The sequence below is a fragment of the Lycium barbarum genome, chromosome 4, assembly GCF_019175385.1.
Source record: "Lycium barbarum isolate Lr01 chromosome 4, ASM1917538v2, whole genome shotgun sequence".
In the NCBI taxonomy this organism is placed as follows: Eukaryota; Viridiplantae; Streptophyta; class Magnoliopsida; order Solanales; family Solanaceae; genus Lycium; species Lycium barbarum.
In genome coordinates, this window is record NC_083340.1 from 79,323,879 (window position 1) to 79,337,262 (window position 13,384).

At 37.9% G+C, this 13,384-nt stretch overlaps 1 protein-coding gene and 1 pseudogene across 1 annotated transcript; one reads left to right on the top strand and one right to left on the bottom strand.

The window, feature by feature from the left end:
- Positions 1–7,901: 7,901 nt before the first annotated feature.
- Positions 7,902–7,992, bottom strand: LOC132638984 (small nucleolar RNA R71; annotated as a pseudogene).
- Positions 7,993–8,595: 603 nt separating this feature from the next.
- Positions 8,596–10,016, top strand: LOC132637561 (uncharacterized). The gene is made up of 2 exons (XM_060354634.1): positions 8,596–8,739; positions 8,919–10,016. The coding sequence occupies exons 1-2, from the start codon at positions 8,596–8,598 to the stop codon at positions 10,014–10,016; spliced, it is 1,242 nt and encodes a 413-aa protein (XP_060210617.1).
- The last annotated feature ends 3,368 nt before the right edge of the window (positions 10,017–13,384 follow it).

A 13,384-nucleotide genomic window follows, 5' to 3' on the forward strand; every position in this document is an offset into this window, starting at 1 on the left:
TAGCCTTATATTTTCAACAGAGCCATCCGGTTTTAACTTTTTTTAAGGACCCATTTACACCCAATTGTTTTACAACACGGTGGTAAATCAACTAACTTCCAAGTTTTATTGGAAATAAGTGATTCCATTTCATCATTTACAGCCTTTTTCCAAAAATTAGCATCATGTGAAGATAAAGCTTCTTGTAAATTCATAGGGTCATCTCTAACATTAAAAACATAAAAATCAGGACCAAAAATCTTTTTCTACTCTAGCCCTTTTACTTCTTCGTAACTCAAAATCATCACTTTCTTTATTTTTCAAAACAGATGTAGAAGAACTAGGTAGTGATAAAATATTTTCGTTAGTCCTATGACCCCCACTATTTTTAGAATCAAATGGAAATTTATTTTCATGAAAAATAGCATCACCTGATTCTATTATTATATTATCTTCAAGACTAAAAAATCTACAGGCTGTACTATTTAAAGCATAACCAAGAAAAGCAAAAGTAGTAACTTTTTTACCCAATTTACATATTTTGGGATCCATTAGCCTTACATAAGCTAGACAACCCCAAACTCTTAGGTATCCCAAATTCGGCTTGTGACCTTTTCACAACTCAAATGGTGTTAATTTAGTCTTTTTATGAGGCACACAATTCAACACATAACACGTAGTTAAAATAGCTTCACCCCAAAAAATTTAGAGGTGCACTAGACTCAATAAGCATGACATTTGTCAACTCAACTAAAGTTCTATTTTTTCTCTCCGCTACATCATTAGACGCAAGAGAATAAGATGAAGTAGTTTCATGAATTATTCCCAATGATTTAACAAAAGAATTAAACTCATTAGACTCATATTCACGGCCTCTATCATTTCTAATTCTTTTTATTTTTCTACCAAACTGGTTTTCAACTTCATGGAGATAAATTTTAAAATTTTCAAAAGCATCACTTTTATTTTTCATCAAGAAAACATATGTTTACTTAGAAAAATCATCAATAAAAGTGATAAAATATCTATTTCCTCCACGAGTTAAAATTCGTCCAAGTTCACAAATATTAGTATGAACTAACTCTAACAATTCAGTTTTTCTTTCAACTTGAAAATGAGGCCTTTTTGTGATTTTGGCTTTACTACAAGCCTCACATTTTTCAAAATCCTTTATAATCATTGGGATTAATCCTAAACTACTCATGATTCCCACATAACGACTATTAATATGACACAAACGATCATGCCAAAAATTAGTGGAAGAAAGCATGTAAACAGAATTAGTAACTTTATTCCTCTCAACATTCAACTTAAACATCCCATCACAAGCATACCCCTTTCCCACAAAAATACCTTTTTTCACTATTACATATTGGTCAGACTCAATAATCTGTTTTAAGCCTGCCTTATTAAGAAGAAAACTAGACATCAAATTTTTTCTCATAGAAGGAGTAAAAAGTACATCTTTTAATGTTAACACCCTTCCTGAGGTAAAGCTCAACTCGACATCTCCTTTTCCAAGCACTTAAGTAGTGTGAGAATCACCAAGCATGATGGTTTTGGGCTCCTCAAATGGAGTATACACTTTGAACCAATCTTTGTCATAGCAGACATGACGGTTTGCACCAGAATCAGCCCACCATCCATCAACATTTTCAACCATATTTATGTCTGTTATCACTGCCACAAGTGGCTCTTCGGTAACGCTCGCCTGAGGTGTAGGACCACGTTTTCGAAACTTGCAAAATCGAGCAATATGACCACTCTTGCCACAGACAAAGCATGGTCCTCCATTTTGTGCTCGTTGATTTTGTGCTTGGTTATTACCACCATTATTTTTCTTGGGAGGTCTACCATTATTTTTCTTGAATATTCTCTTCTTAGGCTTCATAGAGATATTTTTGTTAGAATTAGGAGCAACATTATTTGAAGTAATTAAATTTACCTTGTTTGTGACAGGTTATAAGTTGCTCTCTTCCGTTTACAAAAGTGCATCTTGGCCTCTTGCCTCTTCTTCCATGCGGATTCGCATAATCAACGTCTCAAGAGAGATTTCCTTTTGTTTGTGGCGCATAGTTTTTTGAAATTCCTTCCATGAAGGCGAAAGTTTATCTATTATGCCACAAACAATAAGGTTATCTCCAATTTTTATCTCCTCGTACCTGAGCTCTCCAACGATCATTATAAAGTCTTGAGCTTGGTCTACCACTGATTTGTTGTCCACCATTTGGAAACGAAAAAATCTACTAGCAGTATATTTTTTGGCTCCAGCCTCCTCGGTATCATATTTACTCTGCAATGCTTTCCAAATTTTCTTTGCAGTAGAGTAAGTTCTATCATAATAATCATAAAAATTATCTGATAGACAATTAAGTAAATAATACCGACACTTGTATGAATCTTCATCGTACTTTTCAATTTTTTCTTGAAGAGAAATAAGTTCTTCATCATTCATGGAAGAGTTGTCTACTTTATTTGGATTCTTCTCAATTAACACATAAGAAACATTGAGAAGACTTAAGTAGAAAAGTACTTTACCCTTCCATCTCTTAAAATGAGTACTGTTGAACCGAAATGGCTTGTTAAGATCTCCTACTTTGACATCCGCGGATTTTTCAAGCCATGTGAATCTCCTTAAAATTTTTGGTGATAATACAACGAAATTACAATTACAATTGAAAAACAAAATAAAAATGTCTTCAGCTGAGGCGCGGATATCTCGCTCTCTTTAAGGAGATTCAAGCCCACTGCAGCAAATCTACCGGTCCAGCAGTAGTCTTTCTGACTTGTCCCCTCCAGGATACAACAGCCTGATCACGTTGTACAACTCAACAAACTCTGGACAAGATGTTGAGTCCAAAGCTCCACAAAAAAAAAAAAAAAAAAAAAGAACACCTTCCTTTAACTAATAAACTCTCTTTTAGTTTCCTCACTTTTCAAGAATTCTCCAAAGTATATTTTTCTCTACACCCACAATGTAAGGATGACAAACTATTTATAGTTGAAAAATTCATTCTTGAATTAATTGGATGAAAAGAGTGGATTAAAGGGATAATAAAGTGGTGTGAATATGGAGTACTAAATGTGATAATGGGAAAATAAGTCACAAGGCATAATGGCTTAGTCAGACGTGTGAGGAAATGAAAGACCAACAGGGAGGGACCATTACTGCCTACTATTACCACTATAACTGAAAGTGTAAATGGCAATATTATGGCACCAAGAAAACGTAAGAATTGAAGAGCCTATTTTCAGCTTTAATGGCTACAAACGTGAATGGTCAAACAAGAGAATGAGACACTTTAATATATCAATAAAGTAATATTAAAATTCTCAAAAGATCTATCAAGTTACATAGTATATCATTTAGTTTTAATCTCACTTTCTTTGTATCTTTCGTAATATCGGTTGTTTGTGTGGAATTAGTAATATGAAATGGGTGTTATTTTTTTCTTTATTTATAACATCAATTTTTCTATGCATATTGTGTAGAAAAATTATTTCCTCTACCTTGATTCAATTTCCAAAACAAGTTTTTAAATTTATTGATTTCTTATGACAGAAGCACGGTCCAATTTACTAGTATCAAAATAAGCCTCAGATCAGAAGTTTCAGCACCTTTATGTTGATGATGACTACTATCATATCATCAATTCATCATCATATAATGCTAAAAGTGAAAACCCAAAGTTAAAAGTTGGGTTACGATAATACCCTTCAAAAGTTTATCAACTAAATTACCCCTCATCCAAAACACAAAATCTACACGTTCACAACCCCCCCCCCCCACCCCACCCCACCCCACACACACACTTCTTGGTTCAATTAATGTAGATATGAGTAGGAAAGAATACCTTCTGATTATCATTTTACAGGCTCTCCCGTGCAAAACTTTACACATTTCCAATGAATTATAGGTAAGTTAAAGATTAATAGTGGGTATGTGAATTAATGAAATCCTATTAAATGCTACAAAACAATTACTATCTATGAAATAACTTACAACAGCTAATGGCTTTGTAGACATTGCCAAACTCTCAGGTTTTCATCATTCACCAATTAGCATTAATGATGAATTTATATTAAATTTTGTTCATTAAGCATCTTATATAAATGGACATCAAGAATATGTCTAACCCTCACCATTGGATGAAACTAACTTACCTGGTATGTAATAATTTACCTTCGGCCGGCCTATTCTACATTGATTTTGTTTACTCATTTTTTCTCAAACCAGTAAGTAATACGGTGAAGCTTTTTCATACTAAGTTATTTTATGAGATCACATTTTCTTGTTTGTTACATGAAAGGAAAACGTTTTTGTGATTTTTAATTGTAGCAGTGATACCAATCTGACCCGAGATTGTGCTTCAAGTTCTTAGCTAAATGATTGTGCTTCAAGTTCTTAGCTAAATGAGTCAATTATCCTTTCTACAGCGTGATGTATTTGTTAGGTAATTTAGCTTTAGTTTTATATAGGCAACATTATATTCAGGATATCAGAAGCCACGAAATTTTTTGCTTGAACGCCCTATTTCCTGGGACTTAATTCTGGGGGCAGCTTAAGATTCCTATGTACACATACCTTTGTGAGGACAACAACATCAGATCTGACGAACCAATCCCCACTTATTAGAGCTGGCTACACCAGCAGTTGACAACTTGCTAGCAACTTGCACATAAAAATCTAATCAAACAAAATTAAACGCAATGCTTTCCTGGGTGATTATTTTTCTGTACATGATCTAATTATGTTGATTTGCAGACATAATGTTGTTGGTGCATTTGTTTACCTTTTATACTATTGCTATGTAACTTTACTGGTCAAAATTTAACTGCACCTTTTTTTTTAAACAAGAGGAGAAAACAAGCTTGATTGGAAATAAGATTTTTCCCTTCGTAATTGAAACATGCCGACTTTTTTACTCTGGCTAACCAATAAAATTGGTTCTTTATAAAAAATTAGATGTTTCCCAGAGCACGAATAAGCATGGTATGATACTCATCCTTCTCTGAACTGGTTTATGTTAGAGGGTGTATGTTTTGTCTTACTACATTAATATGAAGACCAATCTGAAGTATATAAGCTAGAAAGGGCTTGGTTTAGTTGACAGAAGCCAGTTTTAAGGGGATATAATGTTTTTGGAAGCCTTTTTTATCAAGTAATAATGTATTTGGAAGCCTTTTTTTTTAATCAAGTAATAATGTGTTTAGAAGTCTTTCTTTTGCCAATCATATTCTTTGATTTTTATTAACTGATAAATCCTTTGTTAGCTACTCTTTCCGTTCCATAATAAGTGATTTTTTAGACATAACAAGAAAAACGCCCATGATGAAATGCTAAGGACTGTACTTGCTGCTGCTGTTTACTTCATATGGCATCAAAGGAATAATAGTCTTTCAACACAAGACACAAACTCCTGATATTCTTACAAGGCACACTGTGCAGGAAGATGTGATTAGAGGGAGCCTGAGACCCAAACTAGCAAGGAGAATTGCCACCCTGAACTACTATCCCTAAGAATGCTTAGACTCTGTTTTTTTTAAGGCTCTAATTGATAGTTTAGTTGTTTAGTGCCTGTTATGGTAGATTTTGGTTCTGGGTCTATGTCCAGGAACTGGTATTTTTTTCTTGCTATGTAATTATGCAATTTGGTAATAAAATCGGTTTTAGTTACCATTTTTTTTTCAAAATAAGTGGTGTTTTAGGATTTCAAGAAGACTTTGGGCAGATTCTTCCAAGATTACCCTTATTTAAATAATCAAGATTCATTAACTACCTTTTCTTTTTTTAGAATGTAGTAAAGCAAGATTAGGGGTAAGTTAGTAAAAACACTTCTAATTTTTTTGGACTGAGCAATTTCTTAAGTGTGTGCATAAGTCTAAAAAACCACTTATTTTGGAACGGAGGTCGGAGGGAGTAGTGATATTTGGCAAATATATCTAGATTTAGTGTCATTCTCACTCTAATTCTTAGCACTTTAATCGTCAATTTGAATGCAAATTGTTGTATATGAGCTTATGTTGGTATTTTTGCATGAATAGGTACAACAAGGCCCAATGAAGGCTAATCCGAGCAATTTTGGTTGATTCCGAGGCAGTGCGGGTTGGTCGAGTGAGCAGAAGGAGATTGCAACACTTAAAGGCAAAATCAGACCACTGAAGGGTCCCATGCTCTGGCTCTGCGTCGCATAGCCAGCACACATAAACCCCATTTCTGAATCTCAGACGGGCTATGCGCTGGTCGTGCGTCACGTGAGCAAAGCATAAGGAAGGCCATGCGCTGGCTTTGCGTCGCACAACCAGCACACAAGAGGCGTCAGTTCTCCTAATTTGATCGGGATTGGGCCAACTTATCTCATATTTGCCCTACCTTATAAATAGTCGTTTTTAACATTAGAAAGGCGGCTTGGATGATTTTTGAGACTTGTGAAACTCTTTCTAGGTTTTATTTCTCTATTATTATTATTTTTCTTGACATTGAAACCTTATGTTATCCATGAATTCTTTCGTCTACTCTCGAATCATGTGTAACTAAACACCTTGATTCTAGGGTTGTGGCTTAGCCATGAATATTGACGTTTGAAAAGTATTTTAATTTTAGTAGCTTGTTCGTATGCAATTATTTCTTTACTTCTGTGCGTAATTGCTTGATTGTCTGTGCAACAGTTGAGTTCTATTTACTAATTGATATATGTGCTTCGGAAAGACATTGTTAGTTTAGAGAAGAAGTACAGAGATTGTGATATGAATATCCCTATAGTTGGGCTAGGATTTGTGACTAGGATAGGAATATACTTAGTTACCACAATCAATTACATACCGTGCTCTTGCTGCGTTCTTGATAAGTAAATACCATAAGAATATAGTAGGCGAATTATCTTGAATCGACGAGTAGTGATTTGGAAGAACACTATGAGATTAATAATCCGGTTAATTAGCAATTGTGAGCAAGGTTGCTAAGGTAGGATGCTTGAATGACTCAATAGGATTAGTGAACCAACCACGACCCTGAAATATTTCTAAAATCTTGATAAAAGCAACTCTCAAAGACGTTCGTAGCTCAATTCTAGTTTACATTGTTAGTTATTTAGTTTTCAGCATTAAGTTACAAAACAAACAAAGCTTTTATCCATTACTTGCATAATTAGTAGCAATAGTTTATTTTCGTGAAAGTATTGGTCATAAGTCTCCGTGGGTTTGACATCCGATTTTATATAATCACTATATTACTTGTACGACCACGTACACTTGTGTGTGCATTTGAACGCGACAAGTTTTTGACGTCGTTACCGAGCACTTAAAAATCAATTATTTTTACCAGAATAAATTGTATTGCTTTATTTATCCAAGTATTAACGTCTTGATCTTAGCTGCTACTTGATTGCATGTACTTTAATCGAATGTGAAGGACTACAAGTCAAAACAATCTTGAGGAATTTGATCCTGAGCCTAAACGTACTTTCAACCGGCGTAGGAGAGACTTGAACTTGTTGCAGAATCCGCAGGCTCTAGCCGAATTACCTGTGGTCATGGCTAATAATCCACAAGCGAACGTGCGAGAGAGGTTGCAGTGCCTCGTGTGGCAGATGTAACTTCTAGCATTGTCAAGCCCACCATCGAGGGGCACTTTAAGCTAAAGCATCCCATGATTCAGCTACTTCACTCTACTGGGCAATTCACGGGAATGTCACATGAGGATCCTCAGCATCACATCAATACTTTTCTGCAGATTGTTGATACTTTTGCTACTGGAAGGGTCACTAAAGAATATGTGTGGCTGACACTGTTCCCCTTCTCTCTGTTGGGGAATGCAAGTAGCCGGTTATTAGCAGAGCCCGCCAATTCTATCACTACGTGGGATGATTTGGCGATGAAATTCTTGACAAGGTTCTTTCCACCAGCAAAGACAGCTCGCCTCCGAAGGGAGATCATGTCATTCAGGCAGAAAAATGGAGAAAATTTGTATCAAACGTGGGAGAGGTTCAAGGGTCTTCTCAGAGATTGTCCTCACTACCATCAGACGAATGAAGTTCTGGCACACACATTTATTGAGAGTCTGAGCTATGAAGAATTATTCACATTATTGAACAGGTTTACTCAGAGCACTCCAGACTGGCAAGATGACACAACTAGCAGTTTAGCTAAGAAGGCACAAGTATTTTTGAATTGGATAATTTTACGACACTATCAACACAGATTGATGCCATGCGCACTGAAATTAAGAAGTTAACTACTGCGCAAGCTCAACCACAGGTGCATGCAGTGCAACAAGCCAACATCTTTTGTGAAGTTTGTGGAGAAGTTTACACCAGTGATGTATGCCCTGCAAATCCCGCATCCATATACTTCGTGGGTAATGCAGGCAAGGGGCAAGGAAACAACAATCAATACGGGAACTCTTACAACCCGAATTGGAGGAATCACCCGAATTTCAAGTGGAGTGACAATCAAGGAAATCAGAAACATAACTATCAGCCAACAACTGTTCCTCAAGCCCCCGCGAATGATATGGAAGAGATGATAAGTGATATGCAGAAGATGATGACAGACCAGTAAAAGTTGATAGTAGATAATCAAAACCACAATTTGGCGGTACGAAATTTAGAAAGGCAGATGGGTCAGATAACTGGTCCACAAAACACTAGACTTCCTAGGGCACTTCCAAGTGATACTGATATGAATCCAAAGCTATGTAATGCTGTTACTCTTTGGAATGGGAGAGAATTAGAGAAAGTGGCTCCAAAAAAGACCAGTCTAGTAAGAGCTGAAAAGAGAAGATTGCAAAAGAAATGATTGAAGAAGAGAGGGTAGTCTAGACACCAGTGGTAAAGCAACCACAGCCCCTGGTTGCAAAGCCACCGCTTCCATTCCCTCAACGTTTGGCAAGACAGAAAGAAGAGGCTACTTATAAGAAGTTTCTTGATTTGCTTAAGCAGGTACACGTGAATGTCCCGTTGGTTGATATGTTGCAGGGTATTCCAAACTATGCTAAGTACATCAAAGATATTGTTGCAAACAAGAGTCGATTCACAGAGTATGCCACGATTGCACTTATTGAAGAGTGCACTTCTCGTATTCAGAACAGGTTGCCCAAAAATTTGAAGGATCCCGAAAGTTTCACGATTGATATTTCTATTGGGAAGCATATTGTTGCTCGAGCACTATGTGATCCGGGTGCAAGTACAAATTTGATGCCTTCATCTATTTTCAGGAAGTTGGGTTTGGGAGTCCCCAAACCAACCACTATAGTTCTTCAGCGGGTAAACAGATCATTGGCAAGACCCAAGGGCATTATTGAAGATGTATTAGTGCAAGTGGGGTTTTTGATCATTCCTACAGACTTCGTGATTTTGGACTTCGAGCCAAATTCAGAAGTCCCATTTATTTTGGGGCGTCTATTCTTGGCCCCTGAAAGGGCACTTATTGATATAGCTGCTGGGCAACTCAACATGAGAGTACATGACAAAGTTGATGTCTTGAATGTGTACAAGGCTCTGAAGATGCCTGCAGTCTATGAGGAGTTATCAGCCATTACTATTCTAAATGATGATACCCGAAGGCCACTAATCACTTGTTGTGATCCTTTGGAGAGATCCTTATTGGGTGATGATATTTTTGGTGACACTGAGATGTTTGAGATGGTGCAGACTCTGGATATGGTGAGCATTTATATTCGTGAGGGCGAGTTTGAGCCCTTGGACTTAAAAATTGGAGTAACTCTGAAGTTGTCAATTGAAGAGCCTCTGAAGTTGGAGTTGAAGCCCCTACCTGCACATCTTAAATATTCATTCTTAGGCGAGGGTGATACCTTGCCAGTGATATTAGCAGTAGAGTTGACCGACGAAGAGGTTAGTGTTTGTATGGAAGTGTTGAAGTCTCACAAATGGGTATTAGGTTGGCAGATATCTGATATTCAGGGCATTAGCCCAGCGTTGTGCATGCATAAGATGCTCATGAAGGATAGTCATAAGACGAGTGCACAGTATCAAAAGAGACTAAATCCTGTGATGAAGAGGTTGTCAAGAAAGAGGTAATCAAGTGGTTAGATTTTGGCATTATTTTTCCTATTTCGAATAGCAAGTGGGTGAGTCCGGTGCAGTGTGTCCGAAGAAAGGAGGGATGACAGTTGTGACAAATGAAAAAAATGAGCTCATTCCTACTAGAACAATCACTGGATGGAGAATTTGCATGGATTATCGCAAGTTGAATGAGGCAACCAGGAAGGATCATTATCCCATTCCCTTCATTGATCAAATGCTAGACAGGTTAGCCGGGCAAGAGTTTTATTGTTTTCTAGATGGCTATTCTGGCTAAAATCAAATAGCTATTGCTCAGGAGGATCAGGAGAATACCACGTTTACATGCCCATATGGCATATATGCCTTCAAACGCATGCCATTTGGATTGTGTAATGCACCCGCAACTTTTCAAAGGTGTATGATGGCTATCTTTTTAGAATTAGTAGAAGATTTCGTAGAAGTGTTCATGTATGATTTTTCTGTATTTAGGAACTCTTTCGAGGTGTGTTTGAAGAATCTAGACCGAGTGCTTGCGAGATGTGAAGAGACTAACCTGGTCTTGAATTGGGAAAAATGTCACTTTATGGTGCGAGAAGGCATCGTCCTTGGGCACAAGGTTTCAAAGAGAGGGCTGGAGGTTGATCGTGCTAAAGTGGAAGTCATTGAGAAGCTACAATCCCCCATGTCAGTCAAGGGTGTGTGCAATTTCCTCGAGCATGCATGCTTCTATAGGCACTTCATAAAGTATTTTTTGAATATCTCTAGTCCGATGTGCACGTTACTTGAAAAGGAGGTGAAATTCCTGTTTGATGATACTTGTATCAAGGCCTTTGAAGATATGAAGAAGAGGTTGGTAACTGCACTAATAATCATAGCACCTGACTGGAACTTGCCATTTGAATTTATGTGTGATGCAAGCAACAATGCAGCGGGAGCTGTGTTTGGCCAGAGACGAGAGAAAGTCTTTCATTCTATCTACTATGCTAGCAAGATGTTAGACGCTACCCAAATGAATTACACGGTAACCGAGAAGGAGCTGCTAGCTGTGGTTTATGCTTTTGATAAGTTTTGTTCCTATCTTGTTGGGACACATGTTATTGTATATACAGATCATGCGACCATTCGCTACTTGTTCAACAAGAAGGACACTAAACCCAGGCTGATTCGGTGGATTCTTCTTTTACAAGAATTTGATATTGAGATTAAAAATCATAAGGTAGCTGAGAACGAAGTCGCAGAGCACTTGTCTAGATTGGACAATCATAATCATTTTGTGGAGGATGTTTAAATTCGAGAGTCGTTCCCTGATGAGCAGCTACTTGCTATTCCTGCTGCCAAAATCCTATGGTATGCTGATATTGTGAACTTGATAGTAAGTGGGGTGTACCCACCTGAAGCCACTTCACAGCAGAGAAAAGTTGTATCATGACTCACGGTTTTACATATGGGATGAGCCGTATTTTTCAAGCAAAGGACTGATCAGTTAGTGTGGAGATGTATTCCACATAACGAGATAAGTCAAGTGCTAGAGAGTTGTCATTCTTCCCCATATAGGAGGCACTTTCAAGGTGATCGTACGACATCTAAGGTACTACAATCTGGGTTTTATTGACCGACTCTTTTTAAAAATGCCCATGAATTCGCCAGAAGTTGTGGCAAATGTCAAGGAACTGGAAACATCTCTGGGAGGCATGAGATGCCATTAACAAACATATTGGAGGTAGAGATATTTGACATCTAGGGCATTGACTTTATGGGACCATTCCCACCATTATTTGGGAACAAGTACATTCTGCTTTCTGTCGATTATGTTTCGAAATGGGTAGAGGCAGTCCCTCTTCCAACCAATGATGCAAAGGTGGTGGTGAATTTTGTGCGAAAGAACATATTCTCAAGGTTTGGAACCTCAAGGGCGATGATTAGTGATGGAGGCGCTCACTTCTACAACAGTTTGTTAAAGAACCTTTTGGTTTAATAAGGGGTGAAGCACAAGGTTTCTACAGCTTACCATCCACAAACGTGTGGACAAGTAGAGGTATCGAATAGAGAACTGAAGCAAATTTTAAAGAAAACTATGAACGCCCAGAGGAAGGATTGGGCAATAAAGTTAGATGACGCCTTGTGGGCGTATCACACAGCTTATAAGACCCCCATCGGAGCTTTTCCTTACAAGTTAGTTTACGGGAAGGCATGCTATCTACCGGTTGAGTTAGAGCATAAAGCATATTGGCAATCAAAAAGCTCAATCTTGATATGAGTTTAGCTAGAGAGAAGAGTATGTTGCAGTTGCACGAGCTTGATGAGTTCAGATTGGGGGCGTATGAGAATGCAAAGTTGTACAAGGAGAAGACAAAGAGATGGTATGACAAGCATATACAACATCATGAATTCTTGCCAGGGCAGCAGGTATTACTCTTTAACTCTAGGCTGCGGTTATTTCTTAGCAAGCTTAAGTCCCGATAGTTTGGACCATTTATGGTCACTAAAATCACACTCCATAGTGCTGTCAAAATACAAACTATGGATGGGGTGCGCAAGTTCTTGGTAAATAGACAGCATCTCAAGCAATATTGGGAAGGTAACTTTGACAAGGAGAAGGAGCAAGTGCTCCTTAATGATAAGTATAGAAGGACCTGCGTCGTGCCACGACGTTAAATCAAGTGCTTGTCGGGAGGCAACCCGAGTGTGTAATGTAACAATTGAAATAAAAAGAAAAATACAAAAAGAGTCGTGCCACGACCTTAACTAAGGCGCTGGTTGGGAGGCAACCCAACTTTTGTAGCATATATGCCACGTTTGTTCATGTTACAGGGCCAAGGAAGGAACGGAGACTCGAAATGTGTGCAAAACATAAAGAATAGAGCTCCAGGTTTGGAGTATGTTGTGCTTGTGCTTCGCACAGCCAGCGCACAAGGGGTAATCAGAGCCAAAATTTGGCTAAGTTAAAAATTCAGAGAGTGGTATGTTGTGTGCTGGCCATGCGACGCATAGCCAGCGCATGATGTAATCAAAATAAAAATTTAACTAAGTATAGGGTTCAGAGAGTGGGGTATTATGCGTTGGCCATGCGACGCATAGAAAACCTATGGGTTGACCCGGTTCAAATTTCTTGTAAAGATTTAAACACGGTTGACCCCCCCAATTCCCCCCAATTCCCCCCAATTCCCCCCACTTCTCACAAACTCCCTCTCTCTCTCTCTCTAAACACTCTCTAAACCGACCCCAAACGCTAAAACCCTTCCCCAAATCTCTTTCAACTCCCAAAAAGTTCGTGTGCATCATCTCATAACACAAACAAAGGTAATAAATCTTCATCTTTCATCTATGAAATCCCATCCCTCTTTCCCCCTTTGTGTTGAAATTCGAGATTGATGAACTAGGGT